At 40.3% G+C, this 24,797-nt stretch overlaps 1 protein-coding gene across 1 annotated transcript; it reads left to right on the forward strand.

Annotated features, from left to right (window-relative positions):
* The first annotated feature begins 816 nt into the window (after positions 1 to 816).
* On the forward strand, positions 817 to 24,527 carry LOC138946259 (centromere protein I-like). Its single transcript, XM_070317796.1, has 18 exons — positions 817 to 927; positions 1,372 to 1,509; positions 3,703 to 3,821; positions 5,045 to 5,152; positions 6,153 to 6,251; positions 8,041 to 8,130; positions 8,446 to 8,610; positions 10,441 to 10,608; positions 11,447 to 11,567; positions 12,089 to 12,171; positions 13,577 to 13,694; positions 14,939 to 15,003; positions 15,999 to 16,132; positions 16,893 to 17,049; positions 18,004 to 18,128; positions 20,452 to 20,707; positions 21,880 to 21,921; positions 23,713 to 24,527. Exons 1-18 carry the CDS (start codon positions 861 to 863, stop codon positions 23,830 to 23,832), a joined length of 2,175 nt encoding a protein of 724 aa, XP_070173897.1. The 5' UTR covers positions 817 to 860; the 3' UTR covers positions 23,833 to 24,527.
* The last annotated feature ends 270 nt before the right edge of the window (positions 24,528 to 24,797 follow it).

A 24,797-nucleotide genomic window follows, 5' to 3' on the forward strand; every position in this document is an offset into this window, starting at 1 on the left:
AACAACAACTACTCTATGTAGACAGGCAAAACAAGAAGAAGATTCAAAGATTTATTTTGGTCACTATTTGTTGTTGGAACAGATTATTTTATTTGTTTGAACTCAGAAATTGATCAGATTAATGTTTCAAATGCTTTTTTTCTTGAGTTCATGTAAAAGCTATAAAAGCAGTAAATGATATTTTAATATATATATACAGTATTATGATATTTTATTATATTTGAGGACTAATTGTCAGCAGTCAATGAATGACATTCATTAGTGCCCGGTTTTGTATCCCTGTATTGTACACTAATTTTAATAAAACAAATATGATTAAAGCCAAGCATCAAGATATCTAATATTTCATTTTTTTTTGTGTGTGTGTATATATCATGCATATTTTTTGTCTTCAACAGCTATCCTATCCTTCTTCTCACTGTTTGGATGACTACTCGGTTAGATGTGTACACTTCAACTTCAAGAAAGCAATCCTTAACAGACTTACAACTTTCAGCTCAAAACGCCAACAAAAAAACAAAAATACCCCCCCCCCCTCTCTCTCTCTCTCTCTCTCTCTCTCTCTCTCTCTCTCGCTTTCTCTTTGGTTAAGTAGTGCAGGCAGTCCTTCAGATTTCCAGAAAGAACGTTACACTTTCATCGGGTTCTTCTAAGACGAGAGCAGCAAAAATAAAATACTGTAAACTAATAACGTAACAACTTAAAAGTATTCTTAAAAGTTGAAATCCTGAAATTATACAAGACCAAATGAATTATCTGCAAACAGCGCGACGAAAAGCGAACGAGAATCGCCGAGATTTGTTGAGACGTCCTGTTCAAAAATTTGGCGGAGGCTCTCCTGCACATGTTTACAAATAATTATGAGTACGAAGAAAAGCGATCGCAGAAAACGGACTTTGGAAGAGGCTGTCCGATACTTTTCAAAATGTACGTACACAATAAATAACTACAATTCTGAACTTGATTCTATTCCAAACGGGGTAAAAGGTTCATAGTCGACTCATGATAGTGATGACCGAAGACTGAAGTGTCGTCTGCTTCGACAATCGAACCAACGTAATCTGAAACTAAAACGGCTCAATGCTCATACATGCAGCATTACAAATACATACGTGAAAGGGCAATATACGTAACGTGTAATGCAGAAACTCAGCGTTTCATTTGAAAGCACCACAACTAAGGGACAGTTTGGCAGGATAGCTTGGTTCTGAATCTGACATCGCCATGTTGATATCAAACTCAAAGGAGGCGTTAACGAGCTTGTGGGGTTACTGTATCTTGATTTGATTGCAGAAAACACTTAGATCACGGGGAATGGATCATGCATATATTATACATGGACCAAAATGCATGTTATTTGACTTCTTCTAGGCAAATCAAAAGTTGTTGTGAGAGGCAATGTGGAGCTACAGATGTCACTGGAGACAGTCAAAAGTGCTGCAGAAGAAAGTGGATTGGATCCTCAGCACATCACAGCATTGCTGGACGCTGCTTCCAGTGGATACTTTGGTGAGTAGTGTATACTGAGGGTTATAACATTAATTTAGAGCTACAGTGTAGTTTATCATCTTGTGAACAATCAATTGGCGAATTCTAATTCTTATCTTAGTCATGAATACATGTATCTATATATATAGATATATATATATATATATATCGCCCTTGTCCGATTGAAACCTCGTAAATAGATTTTTAGCGTTTCGAGAAAAACACAAAAAACGTCTTTACAAAATAACTTGTCATCAAAATAAGCCATTTTTTTCTGCATATGATCTACAAACACAAACAAAGTACTGTGTATAATTAAATAGTGTTGGTCAAAATTAAAACGCACGATATTCAGCAAAATTGCAAGATACGAGTTTTTCTTTTTTTAAAACCCGACCAAACTTAAAGACTTACAAGGTTTTGTATCATAGCCAACGAACAAAAAAGACAAAAACAATGTTTAAAAAACGCAGTAAACACACAATCGTTCTTTTGTCACAATTGTCATTTGTTTTTTGATTGTACAAACCAATGTATACTCATCCTTGTGTTAAATGTCCTTACAGTCTCCTTGCAACCTTTTCAACACACACAAAAACAAGTATAAACTGAAGCTGATAAGTACATAGCGTAAACATCAATACAAGAGCCTTTTGTGTATGCATAGAGAACAGGGTATTCCTTGAAAACAATGAGATATCTTAGTTTGAGAGCAATTGTCATCTAAATGTCCTTGAACAGCTAGTAGTTATGCAGGATGACCACTCATGAGAATGCAGAGCTTAACGACCATGGGGCAGACCATTATAGTATTGGTATGAATCTACTGGAAAAACCTCCTTGACATGCTGAAGGTGCTGCCACTTTGTGTATTTGATGGTCAGCCGTACTCTGTAGAGCTGGGGGATGATACTGGGCTCACCATGTATTCTCCTTCTTCTTTGTGAAGAAGGCCGCCACTCCTCAGAGAAGATGAGCTTGTAGCGACAAGTACCGCCAGGCAGGTACTTCTGACTGCGAATATACACCAATTGTGGATCCCCAGAAGTGTCTGAGATCAAGAAAGTCGTTCAAGAATGTGTGGTCCACCTGGGCAACTTTGTAAGGTTGCCTTTTTCTTGCAGAGATGATGACTTCGACGTATTCGGCTGGCCAGACTATCTGCCTTCTCCTTAGTTTGTTTTTGATAGCTGGGTGTACAGAGTCCACTTTAATACAGGTATGACCTTTCTCAGGAAACTTTTGGAAAGCGACTTTTCATTGACTGACTGCAAAGTAAAGATGGGCGTTTCCCAAGACTATCACACTGAGGTTCTGGTACCCACAGCAGTCCTTGTAGATAATGATTGCCTTGGTTGTTTCGCCAACTGTTGCTTTTGACTTCTCTGTTTGACTCATCCCAAAAGTAGCAAGCAACCTCTGTGTCACTCAAGTTGTACAATGTGAAGACAGTAGTGGCAGCACAGCTTGGTCTTGAAGTATTTCACTATTTGTCATTTGCTTAGGCCAAAAAAAAAAAATTGTCTGTTTCTGGTAACATGGCTAAAAAAAATAGGGTCAGTAGGTCGGGATTTTTTTTATTTTATTTTTTTTTATTTTTTTTTTACCCCAAATGTAGACCAATAAATAAAACTAACTTTAAAAATCGCGCAAAGAGACTGGATTCACTTTAAATAGAGACAAGACACTCAACACATTTACAAATCGTCAGCGGACTTTCGTTTTCACACGTTTTTGTTGTTCATTTTCTCACCCTGTCCTTTACCACCAAAAAAAAACAAACAACTTTTTGAGTTTGGAAAAAAAAAGTTTAGGGTCGGCGCCGAAATTTAGGGTCGGTCGGGTGACCAGAAACAGACAATTTTTTTTTTTTTGGCCTTAGGTACATAGGGCCAACAAGTCGACCTGCAGATACATGGTGAAAACTTGGACATCATCATTCTCTTTAGCAACCCTCTTGTCAATGTTCTTTTGTTTGCAAGCTTTGTCTTTGCGTTGAATGTGCACCCGGTACTCATGCTATAGGATGTTTTCGTACTTGGATGTTTATTTTTTAATGTTTCATTTATTCCTGGACACAAATAAATATAATCATAATATCTGTCTACCTTGTATCTTTTTGATTTCCTCTAAAACAGATTTCATTTGTTGAATTTGACTCTTGAGTATGTTCTTGTGCGTGAAGTGATGAATTACAAGTACTTCATTTTGCAGCTCAAAGTGTCAGTCGTCAGTTGATCCGTTGCCTGATCCCAACATCACAAGTTCCCCAAGAAGCTGTTGTCAAGGCAATATCATGGATGTCTACCAATAAACCACCTGTAGCTATTCAGGTAAATTTATTAACTTTTGGTTACATTTGCATTGTATTTGTACTTGTAGTTTGAAACTCTGATTAAAAAATGATTATTGTTGTGTACTGTGTTCATTTTAATTTAATACCAATGCCACTGCTACTGTAATATTTGTGTATACAATGACAGGAGGTTTGTACGAGGTGACTGTGTAAGAATATGGGTGTAGTTGTGTGTGTGTCGGTGTGACTGTCTGTGAGAGAGAAAGAGATGGTATGTTGCTTGTTTTTGAATGTGTAATTTTTGTTGTTGAGACTTGTTATCCATGTGTATGTTTGGGTCTGCGTGATTTGAGTTGATGCCTTTTAAATTTTAATTTGAGTGCAAAAGCAGGATGACTTTCCCAGTCTTGGGTTTTAGAACATTCTGTATTCTGTAATGTTGCCTGATGTAAGATGTATTGTTAAAGGCATATGTACGCGCTCCCGTGTTTACAAAGTGTAGTTTGCCCACAATCGATGTCAAACGCACCATAAGACCATATAATGACGATGCGTCACCATGCGCGGACCATAATACATGCATTACAGCTTGTTCTAGCCTCTGAAAAAGTGAGGATGTCAACAAAGCCGCGGTGTTCTCTCCCTTGCATCAACGTTACATGTGTTGCCAAATCTATAAATAGGACGATCCAGATCAAAATGAAAATTCAAATATCTCATCATTTAAGGGGTCCAAGACCACAATATTTTGCAGGGAACTTAATTTAGTCTGTCTCCAGCTGTTGGTAAAGCAATTAGCGTGTATATTCATCGAGTTAATATGCCTTTAAGACTTAAGGCTATCCTTAATTGAGCATGAACTTGTTTTTGCGGAAAATGTAGTGCCAACGCTTTGCGAAGTTGACTTTGCCAAATGAATACATATCAGGCTTTTTCTCTCTGTGTCCAGTATTGACGTTAACCGGTAATAACCAGTATTTTACCGGTTGAAACGAGAGAATACCAGAAAAAAAATTGGCTGCCGGTATGACCTACCAGTTGATTTTTAGAACTACCGTTTTTTTCGCTGGTAAAACAAACAAAACCAGTACTCTGAGTTGGACTCTTACTGGTTCCAATGACCAGCCTACCTTTTTTTTCTGGACTGTTTGCATCATCAAAGTTTGCGTACCGGTTTGAAAAAATAATAGCTCCGGGACCATCACTGTGTGTCAGAAGTACATGTACATATGTTTCTATATATGATTAATTTTTCTCCAGGCTCTGTTGCTTCGCTGGATACTTGTGGTGTATGACTACATTGATGGATATGACAAACTTCACTGCCTTTACGGAATTCTTTTTCTCTTCCTTGACAGCCAAGTTATGGTCAGTATGTCTTGGTGTACTTTTTGAACAAAACAAAAAAGTCTGCTAAGATCAACTTGAATGATATAATCTTCTTCGGGAATTTATTTTTAAATAGCTCTGCTTACATACATTAAGTGGTTGTGATATGTAAATATGTATCCTGTAGTGTGAGTGATATTTTATGCGTGTTGTTAAATTATCAGTGTAGATTTAGTTCACATCACTGTTTATATTGTGAAGTAAAGTTGATGTTTTGTAAATTAGTATTTTACTTTTAGTTTTACATGCTTGTATTATTTGTGTTAATTTTAGTTTTTCAGTATTGTATTTGTAAGGCACTAACAACTGTAACAGGTTTTGTACCTTGGAATATATACCATTAATATTTTTTTATTAATTATTTGGGTTGTGTGATGCCTCCTCCTCTATTTTTGTTTTGGAGTGAAACTGTTTGAATATGAACATGTATGCAAATAGCTTTGCTTTGTTTGCTAATGCTATGCATGTGTTGTCTGTCTGTATTTTAATGGCGGAAAAGTATCTCTTGCATGATGTTATAAATTTGTCGATATTTCTGGAGGAATGTATTTAAATGTCCACAGACTGCTTTGTGTGTTTTCCTGTCTTTCCAGGCTTCCAAACCTAGGGGTTGATGCTTGCAAAGATTCTCTTGTATGATTTTGTGATTTTGTTGTTGTTGACATTTGCTGTTTGTTTCCATCTCCAAGAGAGCGTACTCATCTTATTGTTCTTTCTTCTGTTGGTTCAGATGCCACACGTGTGCCACTTGCTGTTTGTTTCCATCTCCAAGAGAGCGTACTCATCTTATTGTTCTTTTTTCTGTTGGTTCAGATGCCACACGTGTGTCACTTGCTGTTTGTTTCCATCTCCAAGAGAGCGTACTCATCTTATTGTTCTTTTTTCTGTTGGTTCAGATGCCACACGTGTGACATTTGCTGTTTGTTTCCATCTCCAAGAGAGCGTACTCATCTTATTGTTCTTTCTTCTGTTGGTTCAGATGCCACACGTGTGCCACTTGCTCTTCCTCCTCACTAGAAAAGAGGACGTCAAGATGTTTCGTGTCCGCAAGCTCCTCTCCCTCATCAAAGGGCGTGTGGTAAGAACTAAGACGCTAAGGACCCTTGTGGATTGTAAATCATTATTGTTACGGTACTACGTGTATTGGTTACAGGGGTACCTGTGATGAAAGGACGCCCTTGGGACCAGTTCAAAGTGTCCCTATATTGCAGGTGGCCTGTCATGACAGGTATATTTTGGTCAATATAATAGACAAAGGGACTCTAGAAGGTTTCCTTTCATTGGAGGTGTCCACTCATCAGAGGGGCCTCACATCACAGGCACCACTTAATTTTTAAATGTCAGTGTGTGAGTTAAAGTATATCTGCAGAGATCTGGCTAGGATTTTGACAATGTTGTCTTGAATACCTGCTGAGGGTTTGTACACTGTGTAGTGAGAGTGATTTTACACATGTTATGTAATAGACGATATGTAGAGGTTACATGCCGAGTCTCAGTGATTATTAAAAAATAATGGTCGAAGTTAGCGGATCATGAAAAATGCGAGCTTTAGCGCAAAAGTAGTACCGACGCAGGACAGCTTCTCAACCCATTGCGCTATCAAGGATTCAGGCTGTTGCTGGGTCGTTATTTGTTTGGTTGCTGGGTGTTTATCGAAAAATAACTAGCTCTACAAGTTTACAGAGGTAAAGAAGCAGAGGGGGGAATAATTGGAAATAACTGTCGGCTTTGTATGGGTTGTGAAAGAGTGAGTTCCCTTGCTTTTTCATGGATAAATAAATTCACACGTGCTCCTGTCCACGTGTTTCAGACACACCTCTCGCTAGTGATTGGCCCGTCGCTAGTGATTGGCCCCTCGCTAGTGATTGGCCCCTCGCTAGTGATTGGCCTCTCGCTAGTGATTGGCCCCCAAATATTTGTCCCCGTAAAAGCAAGGGTATTCACTCTTTCACAAACCATGAAAACCCGACAGTTATTTTCAGAATTCGTCTATTACCACATTTGAAAATGCCACAAATTAAAATAACAAAGAATGTTTAAAAGTGTTAATAATTTATTTTGATTGTTGAATCATGCATTGCTTTTTTTTAAGACTGTGTTATAAATGTACTTGTATACTTTTGTAAATAGTCTTTTATATTCATGAATATTGTTGTATGTGACTAAGCATATCTGCATGTTTGTGTGTATTGGTTTAATTCATCACTCAATCAATCAATATGAGGCTTATATCGCGCGTTTTCCGTGGGTACAGTTCCAAGTGCAGGGATTTATTAATTTCTTTATTTTTTTATTTTTATTTTATGCAATTTATATCGCGCACATATTCAAGGTCCAGGGATTTATTTATGCCGTGTGAGATGGATTTTTTTTTACACAATACATCACGCATTCACATGACCAGCGGATTGCAGTCATTTCGGCGCATATCCTACTTTTCACGGCCTATTATTCCAAGTCACACGGGTATTTTGGTGGACATTTTTATCTATGCCTATACAATTTTGCCAGGAAAGACCCTTTTGTCAATCGTGGGATCTTTAACGTGCACACCCCAATGTAGTGTACACGAAGGGACCTCGGTTTTTCATCTCATCATAGTGTACATGAATGAGTGGTTTTGTTGGATGTATTTGATACACTTTTTGTGATAGTATTTTTATGTAGACAGAGTTGTTTACTTATGTATGTAGTTTATAAACCATTAATTACTTGTAAAACAGTTATAACTATAATTAGTTTTGCACCATAGGAATACCATTATTATCATTGTACAATGTATTGCAGCCTCTCATATACTGATATAGAAACAAAAGGTAAAGCAGTAACTTTTGTTGTGCGCTAATAACCTTATGTAATGTGTGCAGGGTGCTCAAGCATGCCTCACAGGACTGCTGACGATCTACAAACTCTACTATCCCAACCTGGTGTCTTTTGCCTTGCCTGCATCAAACAGGGTAATGTTGATATTTGTCTGGAAATCTGTGCGTATATACATACATGTATGCTTGTTTATTGTTTGCTTTCAAGTCTATTTTACCCCTTTTTACTCCTCTGGAGGGCCGAAGATCTCCGCTCAACGCATATCTATTTCATTTTCTACTGATTTTTTTTGCGAAGATTGAGCTGTTTCAGAAAACTTTAAGCGGTTACTACGATTTATATTAAGTTTGAAATTGACAGAGTTACTTCCCATGTGCCACATGTGAAAAAAATCTTTGCTCCGTCCCATTCAGTAAAGAGTAATTGTAACCCTGTGTTTGTATTTTCAGATGTTTTTCGGCTCTTACGACCGCAAATGGAAGAGCCAGGTTCGGGAGATCGTGGAGAAAGCTGCTTCAGATGCCCAAGGGAGAGCATCCCTTTCAGACTCGCACAATAAGGATCCCAAAGAGCTCAGTGTGTCTAGGTCCACACAGCTTACAAGTCGGCCACCAGTAGGTTTTTTGTTATCGTGTGTGTCTGTGTGTGTGTGTGTCTGTGTGCGTCTGTGTGTCTGTGTGTGTCTGTGTGTTTGTGGTGTGTGTGCGTGTGGGGGACCAAAAAAGGACATTTTGGGTGATAGGTTGTTGAACTGTTTTCATACATGTGACCCTCCACCACGGAATGACTCGGATGTCACCTCGCGCAGTTCTACGCTAGGCCTAAAATACATCCGGGGGGTGTTGGATATCAGTGTGTGGGTCACCTTAGTCACAGGCCTATAACTCGAAAAGTTTTTGCTCTTTTCTAAAACGGTTTTCATCACTGGATAGAACATAAAAAAAACTTTTTAAGAAAATGTAAAAATATGAAAATCATGCAAAGGTGACATGCAACTCATTCTGTGGTGGAGAGTGACATATATGCTGTTTGTACCAGTAAATAAGAGTTGTGTGGAACCAGTCTCCTGACACCGGAAATATTCAATTAATCTTATTCTCTCAGGTGCAAGAAGACTGATTCCACATAATTCTCTATGTTGTTGTCCATATTAAGAGCGCTTACGTTGCTTTGTTTCTTAGAGTTAGAGGCTACCTGTGTTCAGAAAATAAAAGCCACTGCTTTACAACTAAAAGATGTGTTTACATGAATAACTGATTTGATTGAGTTGATTAAATTATCATTTGTTTTAAATTGTTCAGGTTTTGGTGTGGATATGTTACTCTCTAGCCATTTTTGACTCACATGCGAAGCAAAAGTGAGTCTATGTACTCACCCGAGTCGTCCGTCCGTCCGGCCGTCCGGAAAACTTTAACGTTGGATATTTCTTGGACACTATTCAGTCTATCAGTACCAAATTTGGCAAGATGGTGTATGATGACAAGGCCCCAAAAAACATACATAGCATCTTGACCTTGCTTCAAGGTCAAGGTCGCAGGGGCCATAAATGTTGTCTAAAAAACAGCTATTTTTCACATTTTTCCCATTTTCTCTGAAGTTTTTGAGATTGAATACCTCACCTATATATGATATATAGGGCAAAGTAATCCCCATCTTTTGATACCAGTTTGGTTTACCTTGCTTCAAGGTCACAGGAGCTCTTCAAAGTTGGATTGTATACATATTTTGAAGTGACCTTGACCCTGAACTATGGAAGATAACTGTTTCAAACTTAAAAATTATGTGGGGCACATGTTATGCTTTCATCATGAGACACATTTGGTCACATATGATCAAGGTCAAGGTCACTTTGACCCTTATGAAATGTGACCAAAATAAGGTAGTGAACCACTAAAAGTGACCATATCTCATGGTAGAAAGAGCCAATAAGCACCATTGTACTTCCTATGTCTTGAATTAACAGCTTTGTGTTGCATGACCTTGGATGACCTTGACCTTGAGTCAAGGTCACATGTATTTTGGTAGGAAAAATGTGTAAAGCAGTTCTTAGTGTATGATGTCATTGCTAGGTTTAGTTATTTGACCTTGACTCTGAAGGTCAAGGTCATGTCAAGGTCAAGCATGTGAGTCGTATGGGCTTTGCCCTTCTTGTTATTGACATGTGCGGTAGTGTTAGTGCAACCACAAAACTACGGACATCTGTCACAAGTTACGCTTTTATGTTATTTGAAGTTGTGAATGCACAACACATGAATTTATCACTGAATATAATAAAGACGTAAAGTTGTCTATGTCACTGTTTGAATTTCTCACTCAAGATAATAAAAACATAAGTTGTCTCTATCATATTTTGTTTAGTGATGTTGTGCCTACATGTCATATTTAGATTGTTGCTTCGAACAGAAAGTCGCACTTAGTAAAGAATTTGTTGTTTTTCTTAACAGCCAAGAAAGAAACAGCGCCTGGAAGTTCCAGTAGCTCACTCAAGCTCCGCCAGCACAGACCGACAGGAAACAACTGACAAGTTTTCCCTGTCTGTCGAGTCAACGAAAGTGCCCTTTGTCCGGATAGACAATTTTGTCAACCTGCTTCAACATGTGGAGAAGATAGAGGTAACCTGCGTTACTGTGAGTGTGGACTCAGCTAATGAGTCTGCTTATCTAACGATGTTGATTCAGTGTAAATTTTGTTGACATTTTCGTAAAACTGTTCGTTGTTATCATAAAAGCTATCCTGCGTTAGGATGATGCCTGGATAAAAAAAACAAGTATGAAAGTGCTTATCTTCTCTCTTCTCTTTTTTGTTACCCTGTCTGTCTCAGTGTCTGTCTTGTTTTTCTCACTTCGGTTTGGAATCCTGTGTCAAACAGCTGTTTCAATGAAACTCGGTGATTTTAGAGTTGTGTTGAAAAGGACAGAAGTCCATATGTGACCCTCCACCACGGCATGAGTCGCATGTCACCTTTGCATGATTTTCATATTTTTTCATTTTCCTAAAGAGTTTTTTATGCTCTATCCAGTGGTGAAACCCGTTTTAGAAAAGAGCAAAAACTGTTTGAGTTATAAGCCTGTGACTAAGGTGACCCTCACGCTGTTACCATACACTCTCCGGACTTATATCAAGTCTTGCGCAGAACCGCGCGAGGTGACATGCGACTCATTTCGTGGTGGAGGGTCACATATTTGTTCAACTGTCATTTCTGTGTGTGTGTGTGTGTTTTTAAGAAAATAGAAACTCATCTGCTTTGTTTATTTTATCACATGCTGGCTATTCAGTTATAAATGAGCAAAATGCACTTGGTGACAGGTACCACTACATGTGTATTACACAAAAATAACTTGACCTTGACCTGAAATTATGTTTTGTGGTTGCCAAGGGAGTAAACTTAAAATGTGAACAGGTTTGAGTGCACTTTGTTACTTACAAAACGTCTTGTCTCGTTTCCACCAGTTCCCCAGCCAGATAGCGGCCTGTTTGCGAGATCCCATTCTGCAGCACTTGATGGCCTACTCCGGTGACAGGGTGGTGACCACACGATTCACCTTCTGGCTCCAACACGCACTTACTGAAGGTACTTGATACTGGCACACGAGGAGTAGGTGTTCGCTACTAAGGCCTTAAGAGTCGTTCTGCCAACTCCCTATCTCTCTCTCTTTCTCTCTCTCTCTCTCTCTCTCTCTCTCTCTCTCTCTCTCTCTCTCTCTCTCTCTCTCTCTCTCTCTCTCTCTCTCTCTCTCTCTCTCTCTCTCTCTCTCTCTCTCTCTCTCTCTTGAAAAATATTGTCCTTCATTTTGATATAATAATAATGTTTTCTCCACAAGCACATTGATAAGTTAAACTCGTACTCCTTTGTTGAGTACAAGATTTCACGGCTGTGTTAAACAAACTTACTGAAGGTACTTAATGCTGGCGCACTAGTAGTAGGTATTCGCTACTAAGGCCTAAAGAGTCGTTCTGCCAAGTCTCTCTCTCTCTCTCTCTCTCTCTCTTCCTCTCTCTCTCTCTCTCTCTCTCTCTCTCTCTCTCTCTCTCTCTCTCTCTCTTCCTCTCTCTCTCTCTTTCTCTCTCCATGTTCTGCTTTTCTTCTTTCAGAGTTTTTGAATCACTCCCCAACAAACATGGAAGAAAATGAGAAGCTGTTGAAAATGATAGTAGACCTTACAGATTTCTTACAGGTGAGTTGTTTGGTTGCTTTTTGACTCACATGCGAAGCAAAAGTGAGTCTATGTACTCACCCGAGTCGTCCGGCCGTCCGGCCGTCCGGAAAACTTTAACGTTGGATATTTCTTGGACACTATTCAGTCTATCAGTACCAAATTTGGCAAGATGGTGTATGATAAGTCCCCAAAAAACATACATAGCATCTTGACCTTGCTTCAAGGTCAAGGTCGCAGGGGCCATAAATGTTGTCTAAAAACCAGCTATTTTTCCCATTTTTCCCATTTTCTCTGAAGTTTTTGAGATTGAATACCTCACCTATATATGATATATAGGGCAAAGTAAGCCCCATCTTTTGATACCAGTTTGGTTTACCTTGCTTCAAGGTCAAGGTCACAGGAGCTCTTCAAAGTTGGATTGTATACATATTTTGAAGTGACCTTGACCCTGAACTATGGAAGATAACTGTTTCAAACTTAAAAATTATGTGGGGCACATGTTATGCTTTCATCATGAGACACATTTGGTCACATATGATCAAGGTCAAGGTCACTTTGACCCTTATGAAATGTGACCAAAATAAGGTAGTGAACCACTAAAAGTGACCATATCTCATGGTAGAAAGAGCCAATAAGCACCATTGTACTTCCTATGTCTTGAATTAACAGCTTTGTGTTGCATGACCTTGGATGACCTTGGGTCAAGGTCACATGTATTTTGGTAGGAAAAATGTGTAAAGCAGTTCTTAGTGTATGATGTCATTGCTAGGTTTAGTTATTTGACCTTGACTCTGAAGGTCAAGGTCATGTAAAGGTCAAGGTCAAGCATGTGAGTCGTATGGGCTTTGCCCTTCTTGTCTTTATGTGTTATTTAGTATAGATAAAATAAAAAAAGTCATTTAGGTGTGCCTGTGGCTGGTGGATCTCATTAAAAAATGAAAGCAACATCTGTGTTGTAGATTTTGTGAATGTGACTGTGTTGATCTCTTTGTATTGAGAGGTAGCACTATTGGGTAAAACACATCTAATGACTGACCTCTAGTGACAGGGTCTGGCTATTTGGGGTGTTCACAGTATTGGCGTTAACCGTTAATTTCCGGTATTTTACCGGTTGAAATGAGAAAATACCGGAACAAAAATGGCAGCCGGTATGACCTGCCGGTTGATTTTTAAACTACCGTAATTTTTCACTGGTAAAACAAAGCCAGTTGGACTTTTACTGGTTCTAGTGACCAGCCTACCGTTTTTTCAGGACTGTTTGCATTATAAAAGTTTGTGTACCGGTTTGAAAAAATACTGGCGCCATCACTGGTTCAGTCTCAAAAAGGCAGTGGTCAGTAATTTCTGCAAGTGAAATTTAAAATGTATACTGTGTGACTGTCATTATCTGTCATAATTTCCATCAATCTTATGTCTTCTGCAGGAGGGTGTGCCTGTGATCGACAACTTTTTAGCATCCTTCTTGCATACCTGGAACGGCATGGATTATGGCCCTTTCATTTTCCGCCTCATTTCTAGGTGTCAGATGTACCCAATTAGTGGTAAGTTCCTGTGTGTGTGTAAGTGTAAGTAAAGGTAAAAACAAACCTACATGTGCTAGTTTCCTTTGTGTAAATATATATATGTGTCTGTATTTATGCATGCATGTGTGTCGGTTTATGTTTATATATTTGTTAGGGAAAGTTTTTATTTGTGTAAATGTGTATGGCAAACATACAAGCATGTGTGCATTTTTATACATTTTTCAGGAAAAGTTTGTTTTGAATCTGTAGATTTTATATAAATGTATTATAAACTATGAAAGGTGAGACAAAGAAACTATAACACACACTTTTTGGAACCATCTCAATTTTGTACCAGTGGAAAACGCTTACATAAATTTGATGATTAAATCGGGCGGGGATGTAGCTCAGTCGGTAGGGCGCTGGATTTGTATCCAGTTGGTCGCTGTCAGCGTGAGTTCGTCCCCACGTTCGGCGAGAGATTTATTTCTCAGAGTCAACTTTGTGTGCAGACTCTCCTCGGTGTCCGAACACCCCCGTGTGTACACGCAAGCACAAGACCAAGTGCGCACGAAAAAGATCCTGTAATCCATGTCAGAGTTCGGTGGGTTATAGAAACACGAAAATACCCAGCATGCTTCCTCCGAAAACGGCGTATGGCTGCCTAAATGGCGGGGTAAAAAACGGTCATACACGTAAAATTCCACTCGTGCAAAAAACACGAGTGTACTTGGGAGTTTCAGCCCACGAACGCAGAAGAAGAAGAGGATGATTTAATCTGTTATTTGTATACACTAGAAATAAGTACAGAACATCAAGTTTCATTTTTGTCATTTCTCTCATTTCTCATTACTTTATTGTCCCATCGCTGGGAAATTCGGGTCGCTTCCTCCCAGTGGAAAGCTAGCAGCAACGGAGTCGCGCTACCCAGGTGTCTGCGTGTTTAGGTGTATTCAGCCACCTGCACTTATGGCAGAATGACCAAGGTCTTTTACGTGCCATTGTGATGACACGGGGGTGGGACATGGCTTCCGTCTCTGGGTCTGCACATAAAGTTGACCCGTGTCCGTCCCGGCCCGAATTCGAACCTGCGACCTTTCGATCACAAGTCCAGTGCTCTACCAACTGAGCTACCGGGCCCCCAAGGTTTATGAAGGTCTTGAGGTTTATGAAATAAATAAGCTGAATAATGTGAGTTACATGTAAACATGCCTTGAATACTCTAGATGTCCTCAAACACAAACAACAGAGTTTGATTCAGTGCTGTGTATTGTTTCTTGCAGATTTGAACGACCTGATACTGGAACCTCTGAGGCAGCTGTACTTTTCTTCTTCTGTCTACTTCAAGGTATTGGTGAACACTGTGTCTTAGTTGTTTCATTCATATGCACTGGAACCCCCCTTTACAACTTGAAAAAATCTGAAAAAATCAGATGTTAAAGGGAGGGAGTCTTCAATAGACGAATTCTGCAAATAACTCCATTGGGTTTTTATGGGTTGTGTAAGAGTTGGTGTTCCTTGAAACATCAAGGCAAGCTACACATGACATTGTATGCAGATAATCAGCGAGCTGGAGGTCTCCACACGTTGCTCAATTTTTGCACTGAATCGCAATCACATCAGCAATGGCAATTGTCATTTTTGATGTGCGTACATTCGAACGAAAATAATGTTATATTGACTGGACAGTGCAGAAAGCACAAATCAGAGCTAATCCTATTGGGATGTCCGTGATTTCACTGGCAGAGATCGCCGCCACGTGCAGAGACACACCGTTCGCTAGTGATTTGCCAATAATGTCATGTGTAGCTGGCCTCAGTGTTACTATAAAAAAGCCAGGGAAAAACCAGGGGAACCAACTCTTCCACAACGCATAAACTCTTGACAGAGTTCATTTCTGCCACTTTCCAAGCTCCACAGATCATTCTTGAGATCCGCAGATTGCACAATTTAGAATTTATTTTGTTATTGTAATGTTTCTGGAAAGCATGCTTTTTTAAACTTTTTTAACATTTTGTACAATTTCATGCTCACCTGTCTGAAGTAAAAAAAATAACAAAAATATGGAAGAACATGTCCGAGCAACAATGTTGTAGTTTCCTCAGGAGGGCTCTGTGGATCCATTCCTCTGGAGGTTGCTAGAACCTTAACTTGGAAGTGTTAGAGTATAACATTAGCATTTGTATAAATGCGTCCCTGGTTAATATTCATTATCATAATGTCGGTTGAGTGACAGACGCATTCAGAGTAGATAGGTCCTTACAGTGTGGAGAAAACATTTGTTTCCGTGGATATCTTGACGTTCACAATCAGCATCTGCAATATACTTGTTTTCAATTTCAGTGCCAATGTTTGATAACATTGACAGAGTTGCTACGAAACTACGCTGCCTACGAGTGTGTACGTCACAAAGACTGGACAGCGGCTATTTCATTGGATGACCCATCATCTACGACTTTAAAATCTGCGCCAAGTTTGTAAGTGTTTTCATCCTGATAGGCGCCACACATCAAGCTCTTGTGAGAGTCTGAAATGTGGTTTCAGACAAAATCTTAAACAAGATTTGGCAGAGCTCTGGAGATCTGATAGCCAAAGGAAAATAAGCGCTCTAAATGCATACGACATTAAGTTTTTCACTATCAGTTAAAGATTTTTTAACAGTAACTCAGGAATTCTTAGACTAAGATGGTAAGTCAAGTAAGGTAGGGAGCTGTGTTAACCCTTACACTGGTGCAATTCTCCAACACATGTTACATAGCAACTGGTGAATTAACAGAGAGAAAAATAAAGAAAATCGGTCATATAGGTTTTCGCATCCATGGGAGGTAATCGGAACCGACCAAACAGACTGAGCCAGTAGCGCAACATATGTCGTGACAACCAGGTGACAGTATACGTAAAGTAGCACGACATATGTCGTGACAACCAGTCTGAGGGTTGATTCATGTCATATTTTATCTAGTTTTCCGGCCTGAACATTAGAAACAACGGCTGCGCGCCATGATACTGATTTAACTGTGCTTAGCGTTTCTCCAGGGGCATACTGTTTCCAGAACGGCTGGGCGCCATGGTACTGATTTAACTGTGCTTAGCGTTTCTCCAGGGGCATACTGTTTCCAGAACGGCTGGGCGCCATGGTACTGATTTAACTGTGCTTAGCGTTTCTCCAGGGGCATACTGTTTCCAGAACGGCTGCGCGCCATGATACTGATTTAACTGTGCTTAGCGTTTCTCCAGGGGCATACTGTTTCCAGAACGGGTGAATGAGACGGTACAACCATCAGCGGTGTTGCAACACTTGACGTCCTTTATCAACAAGTTGGCGGTGGTAGGGCTGCAGGCCGAGGGGGAGAACGATCTTCTGCTTCACGTCGTCGTCAACTACATCAGTGTGGTGAGTGGCACTCTGCTCACTTTGTTGCTTTCCTTTTAACTCATTGTATCCCAGGTACGGATATATACGTACCCACTCATCTGGCTCTATCTGACCAGGTACGGATATATCCGCTCAGACTGTTAGCTTCAGTCGCTTCCTGTAACGTCCATCTAACGCCTGCATTCAAGCGTGTTGATACAGTTTCTACACAGTTACTGCAATTCTGAGTGACCTGCTGCAGCACAGCTTGTCTCGGCTAAAAAAAACTTGGTCATCATAGGTGGTGTAGAAAGTGTTAATTTAGTGACCAACGGACAATGGGGCACCTCGAACGCCATATGCATTAACAGCAATGTCTACTCGACAAAATGCCCTTTTCTGTAGTAACAAAATATATATCTATATATATATACGACTAGTGTCTGTGTGTCTGTGCGCGATGCACGGCCAAAGTTCTCGATGGATCTGCTTCAAATTTGGTGGGCTTATTCAGAGAGACCCCGGACACAATCTGGTCGATGAAAATTTTCAACACGTGCTCTCAGCGCGCAGCGCTGAACCGATTTTGGTTTTTCTCTGGATCCATTTCCAGTAACTCTTCCTTATCTTCTCCAGTGTTTTCAGCGTTTACCTCCCTTCCTTCGTGTGGCGTCAATCCATATTCCCGTTTCTATTTTTAGAAGGTCACTGTCGACAACGCTCAATCCATATTCCCGTTATACTATTTTTAGAAGGTCACTACTCTTCTCCAGTGTTTTGCGCGTTTATCTCCCTTCCTTCGTGCGGTGCACCGGCGTACACCCGGCAAAGCCGGGTCCCCGGCACAGCCGGGTATTCGGCTCGACTTTTTCCCGGCGCAGCCGTACCCGGCGAAGCGGGTATTCATCTAGTATTATATATATATATATATTTGAGAAGCATTTTATTATCCTGGTGTATGTATAATTGTGTTTATTCGCTGTGTGTTTGCAGTTGTCAAGTTTGACAGAACACCCAGGGGTGGAACACATAATTCTACCATGCCCGCACCTTGTCCGCTTCGTTCTCTTCTCCAACTCGGCTCCCTGCATCTCAAGAATGGCTGCTGCCTTCTGCAGGTGAGATGTTTAACACTATTGTGACTAGCATTGCCACGGCGTTAACGTCCTTCCTGCCCAAGCTTGCCACCAAGAAACTTCCCAAAAAACAGTAACTGTAAAGAAATCTGTCTAGCAAGCTTGAATTAAGTCCAATCACCACCAAATTTTGTGTACTAATTAAAAAATGGATGCCCAGTTCAGTCGTGCTATTTATAAGTTTGTCACGCGATTTGTTTTAGCAAAGGGGGGGTGAAAGGGGGATAATTTGTGTTTTTTAACGGTTTTTTGTGTGTGTTTTCTTTTCCACTGCTTTTTTGAAAGTTATTTTTTAACAGAAAGTATTATAAATAATTTTATAACCAAACAAGGTGTAAACCCTATGAATTAGCTGAAATATTGTTAAAATTCTACACAGAAATAAGGAGACAGTACAAAGAAAAAAACAAGCAAATCCCGCATTCACTCACAGCATCCTGACTCAAATGAAACAAAACTGTGACACTCACTAAATGATGTCTATATAGGTAATCCATATTGAATATAAGTCACATTTTCACAACAAAGTCCCAACTGTACACCTATGAACATTTCCAAAATGATTAGGAGGCTCCAGCCATCCATTGTTATCAGTGCTGCCACGCCCCCCTTGCAACCACACAATTCGAAGATTCTTGCAGTACCACCCTACCACGTGTAGTTTGCCGACTCATACTAGCAACAACAGGACTGTTTCTTCCTCAATATCACTGCTATTATCGCTTTCTTGAGGCGAAAACAACACGTCGGAATTATGATCTACAGGATCCTCAAGATCCAACATCCGGAGAATCTCCTCCCGTGACAAGGCTCGCCTTCAATTCATTTTTTTTGTTCGAAAAAACCACTCAAATCTTCTCTAATTTGCAGATGGCGGAGAGCAAGTCACGTGTATCAAGGGAAACAACTCAATTTATTGCAAGCTTCAAAAACCGGGAAGCAATTACGAGTCGTGTACCTTGTATGTCTGTTACTAAAATAGTCACTTCCCGTCCGTGGGCGTGTCAGCGCTGTTACTACTTTAGTCACCTCCCGTCGCGAAAGTGTTAAACCATTACAGTGGAACCCCCCTTTTAAGACTCCCCAATTTAAGACTTCCTCCCTTTTAAGATCCTGTTTTTTCAGACTTTCTGTTCATAACCTCTGTTAATATACCCCCATTTTAAGACTACCTCCTTTTTGACTCACATGCAAAGCAAAAGTGAGTCTATGTACTCACCCGAGTCGTTCGTCCGTCCGTCCCCCCCGTCCGTCCGGACGTCCGTCCGGAAAACTTTAACGTTGGATATTTCTTGGACACTATTCAGTCTATCAGTACCAAATTTGGCAAGATGGTGTGTGATGACAAGGCCCCAAAAAACATACATAGCATCTTGACCTTGCTTCAAGGTCAAGGTCGCAGGGGCCATAAATGTCTAAAAAACAGCTATTTTTCACATTTTCTTTGAAGTTTTTGAGATTCAATACCTCACCTATATATGATATATAGGGCAAAATAAGCCCCATCTTTTGATACCAGTTTGGTTTACCTTGCTTCAAGGTCAAGGTCACAGGAGCTCTTCAAAGTTGAATTGTATACATATTTTGAAGTGACCTTGACCCTGAACTATGGAAGATAACTGTTTCAAACTTAAAAATTATGTGGGGCACATGTTATGCTTTCATCATGAGACACATTTGGTCACATATGATCAAGGTCAAGGTCACTTTGACCCTTATGAAATGTGACCAAAATAAGGTAGTGAACCACTAAAAGTGACCATATCTCATGGTAGAAAGAGCCAATAAGCACCATTGTACTTCCTATGTCTTGAATTAACAGCTTTGTGTTGCATGACCTTGGATGACCTTGACCTTGGGTCAAGGTCACATGTATTATGGTAGGAAAAATGTGTAAAGCAGTTCTTAGTGTATGATGTCATTGCTAGGTTTAGTTATTTGACCTTGACCCTGAAGGTCAATGTCATGTAAAGGTCAAGGTCAAGCATGTGAGTCGTATGGGCTTTGCCTTTCTTTTTACGACCTGATTTTCTCAGATTTTGTAAGGTCTTAAAAGGGGGGTTCCACTGTATTGACTCACCTGATCAATCAAGAGAGTGAGCAGTGCTGTAAGGCTGGTCAGCAGTTTATAAAAAAAAATATTAAAAAAATTACCCTGACTCCTGAGGTTTTCTCAGGTATTTCTCAAGCTAGGGCCTCCAAATTTGACACACTGGTAGGTTTTATGATCTGCCTGGGATGTTTTCTCCACAAACACAGAAAACAAAAGATTTCTGTTAAACATGGAAACATTTTTGTTCATTAGGTACAAGGATGCTTTCGCCCACATACCGGGCCGACAGCGAGAAAGCGTGACAGCTTTCAACGAGATGCTGGTGGATGTGTGCGACACTCTGTGGCGAAACAAAACTTTCAGCAATCCTAAGCAAGGCTCGCTGAAGGCACTGTCGGTAACGGTGGTCCCCGTTTTGGCAAACCTGGGCGTCTGGCAACCAAGCAGCCGCTTCTCCATCTTCCAGGGTCTGGCTTTTCTGGATCAAGCCTGGAATTTCTTTCGCAAGGTGTGTATCCAGCGTTTTGGTCTCTCTATCATCGTCATTTGCTCAGTCAGTAGGTGGCCGAAAACCCCCATGTGCGTGCATGCGCAAAATAAGGAACCCAAGTTGACAGCGAAAATGTCAGGGCTTGGAAATACAAGATACAAGAAGTTTTATTATCCTCATCAATACAAGGAAATTTGGCATGTGTGTGGCAAGACATGATACACTGATATATAGACATTTACAAAACACAACTGAAGTTCAATATCAGCACACCCTTACGCAACATACCCACTACTTCAGACACACAGGCTACATGTGCCCCTCGGACGTACGCAACCTACAATTCACCCAGTCATACAGCTCCACATGCACTTACTCATTCATGCAGCTCTCTAGCACCCGGCCATGTACAACTCACAGACTGGAACCCTCATACGGCTACATATTGCATTATAACACCCGCACAAACATTACAACCTCAAACAAATACACGAATAAAAAAAAAATAGAATACAAAATGGGTAGCGCAGTATACTGTATGGCAACTCTCTTTCTCCAGTGAGAAAGCAGCCCGAATTTCCATGAGGGTAACCTCAAAGGACTAAATGAAATCTTATCCTTTTCTTATCCTTATCCTATCCTTATCCTTTGCTCAGTCTTCATTGGTGTGCTGAAAAGTTTTGGCCAAGTCCAACATTGACCTCATGGAAGTGACGTTACATAGGGAAAGAAGAGCGACCATTTGAGTTTCACTCAGTGGAACTGTGACACTCACACGGGCTAAAACGGGTCATTGCCAAAGCTTTTAGTTACTGAGTGAGGCGTGTGTGTGTGTGTGTGTGTGTGTGTGTGTGAGTGTGGGATGAATCGATCATTTGAATTTTATGGTTGTTTAATAAGGCTTCAATTTTCGTGGTGTGACAAAATTTTCTGAGTGAGGCTTGTGTGTGTGTGTGTGTGCGTGTGTGTGTGTGTGTGTGTGTGTGTGTGTGTGTGTGTGCACATCAGTGCATCATCTGCATCTATTTTTACATAAGTATCCTTTTTCTGTTGCCTTTGAGCAGGTAGAAAGATGTGAAATTCTGAATGAGTGTTTACAGTTGAAAGCATTTATTAATATGCTATTGTTTAATATTTAACGTCTACTGCTTGCTGATTGATAAACATACTTGTTTCATTCTTGCCCTCAGACTCAGCCCCCAGGGAAGAAGGTTCATCCAAATCAGTTGAAGGTAAGTCAGTTTTGTGAAATAAAATGTTTGCTTTGTAAAACATACCAAGCTTCTCTGACAGAAACTGTCACAAATCTTTATCATGCAAACTGTTATTCATGTCTCAGGTTTGTCAGAACAACAGAATGTTGTCTCTTTGTTTTATGTCAAAGACAAAGAGAGAGTGGAAGAGCTTCTTCTTTATCTCTATGGATTCATGTGGCAGTATGTGAAGCCATCATTTTGACAATTTGCTAGCTTCTTCTTTATCTCTATGGATTCATGTGGCAGTATGTGAAGCCATCATTTTGACAATTTGCTAGCTTCTTCTTTATCTCTATGGATTCATGTGGCAGTATGTGAAGCCATCATTTTGACAGTTTGCTCTATCAGTTGTGCTTCTGAGTTAAGAACAGACCTGGGAACCCATACGATTTCGCCGTATTTTGTACGCTTGATTGTCTAGAATACGAGCAGTACGATTAGTTTAAAAAAATACACAGTGGGCGCCTCCCAGATTAAAGACTTTTACCCGTTTATTTACCTATATTTTAAGACTGTACTTTTTTTTAAAGACTGGATGAGATTGTTTGAGGTCTTAAAAGGGGGGGTGTTCTGCTGTACTAGCTTATTTCTTTCAAGGAGGAAGCAGCCTGACATTTCCAGCCGGAAACCTCACAAGATTTCAAGAAGTCATCTCATGATGTTTCTGTATATTTCAGATACTCTACCTCTTATTAACTAAATGAAATTATCCCCATACCCCAGTAAAACGCAAGCCTCATAGGCTGCAAAGTTAAAACAAGGCTAAAGAAAGGGAACTCCTCCCAACCATAACCACATACAGTACTTCCTGTTCCACCAGTGGTCTCCCTTTGGCCATATATATATATAGCCACTGATCTAAAAGTAATGGATAGCGCACAGCCAATGAAACAGCTTAACCAGAGTGCCGCCATCTTACTATACCCAGGGATCGCGTTTACGCACGATTTTTGCGTATTTGACGCATTTTAAAAGTCGCTGACGCGTTTTTTTCGCCGCGCCGCGTAAGCCATACGCAAAAATATTGTAACTTTTTCTTGTCTTCACGCAGCGCTTTTGCTCTGACTTAATAATCACCCGATCCTGAAACTGACTATAGGGCTCGAGAAGTGACGACACACATGAAATCTGCGCATCAAAACTAAAGTCCGTTTCTTTTTGCATCGAAGTATCGCAAACGAACGTAACGAGGGTATTACCAGATAATGTCTTGTCGGATAATGAAACAGACATTAGCTGCTCTCCCATCTCGCGCTTCCAAAAGGCGGAAAGTGTGTCTAGTCGTATTAGAGCGGGAAACAAACTCGCAAGGCCCGAAGGTTGGAGACAGCAGGGGTGTTATTCGACAGGCGTGCGCGGAGTTCGACAGGAAAACTCGCCGTATTTAGGTAAGGAGTGTCTTTAAGTCTTTCGTGCGTGTTTTGTTTGTGTCTGTACGTGATTTCGTAGTACGCAAAAATATTGGTCCGTGACGCGTTTTTTTCGTTTCGTTGCGTATGACTTACGCGTTTTTTAAAAAGCTAGCGCGATCCCTGTATACCCCTCCACACTAACAAACATGGTCCAAGGGAAATAATCGTAGTTTCACGAGTTGACATCAGTCTTCTCTCACGGTATCGAACGGTGTCCTAAGATGGCGGATCCAGTGGCGTCAACGTTGTGATAGCCAATAAGAAGGGACTCGCTAGCCATTGTGTTTAGATCAGTGTATATAGCTCTGATTCCCACTTGGCTCAATCTGTTTTTCATGATGCTTGTGTTGTGCAGACTGTGAAGGACGCTTACCTGAAGTTCTTGCAGCAACAACACCTGGTGGGCATCTCCCATTTCATCGGCACCTTCATCACCAGGAAGTCTTCCACCCACCGATCTCTTGCTGCAGAATGAATGCTATATGTTCACACCACAAGCATCACCTAACCTGCGCAGAGCTGTCAACTGTTAAACTTTCAGCGTAACATGGTGCGTTGTAGCGGACATATACAGTTAAGGTAAATTGAATGAGGAACATATGAGCTTACAGCGATCATCTTTTTGTGTGTGGATGCTATTCGCTTGTTCATTTCAATGCTTGTTATTCTGCCAGGAGATTGGTTTCGCATAACTGACACTTTTGTTGCACATGCCGTATGCATTTAGAGCGTTCACATCCCTTTGTTTCAGCTGTTATGCCAAGCAAAAAATCGATACTCTCAAACATTCAACTGTACTAATCTCAGCGATTTTGTGGATTTACGCGAAAGCAAAAACAAAACCAAAAAAGTGCATGTACTTTTGAACTGAACACGTGCCTGTAACTAACATGTTTTATAGTTTAACCCAGGTGAGAGGGACAACATGCACAATTTATCTTTCACCAGAGGGTGTTAAATTCATACAAGGTCAAAATGATTGAGCTACAGGGGGCGTTGCCACCACATCCCTACCAGCCCTTGGACACCGCCAGGGGACCTGGGTGGCCCCTGGTCCCTCAGTGTGGTTTTTTATTTTATTTGTTTATTTTAGTGGGAATCAGCTCGGTGTTATTTATTTCCTTGAAACTCATTCTTCCTTGAATCATATTCAGATTGCCTGTTCTGTTTATAGAGATTACACAACGTCATCGAGTGAGGGACCGAAAAATATTGAAACTCGAGGATGATTTTTTTGTGGTTTGATACCACAAAAAAAAAATCATCCGAGAGTTTCAATATTTTTTGGTCCCTCACAAGATGACGTTTGTGTAATTTGTGTATACAATGATCAACGACAAAGACAAAAATTAAAACAAAAACAACACGAACTCTTTTCCATCGAGGAATGGTGGAAGGAAAATAACACAACCGGAAATAGATCTAGATCTAAATTGATCT

The sequence above is a fragment of the Littorina saxatilis genome, linkage group LG13 (genome assembly GCF_037325665.1).
Source record: "Littorina saxatilis isolate snail1 linkage group LG13, US_GU_Lsax_2.0, whole genome shotgun sequence".
Taxonomy (NCBI): domain Eukaryota; kingdom Metazoa; phylum Mollusca; class Gastropoda; order Littorinimorpha; family Littorinidae; genus Littorina; species Littorina saxatilis.

Bases quoted from the DNA above. Each gene is read 5' to 3' on its own strand.
- LOC138946259 (XM_070317796.1), top strand. From the start codon at position 861: ATGAGTACGAAGAAAAGCGATCGCAGAAAACGGACTTTGGAAGAGGCT. The intron at 6,252-8,040 runs GTAAGAACTAAG...TAATGTGTGCAG, and splicing joins CCCTCATCAAAGGGCGTGTG to GGTGCTCAAGCATGCCTCAC. The intron at 11,568-12,088 runs GTACTTGATACT...TTCTTCTTTCAG, and splicing joins CCAACACGCACTTACTGAAG to AGTTTTTGAATCACTCCCCA.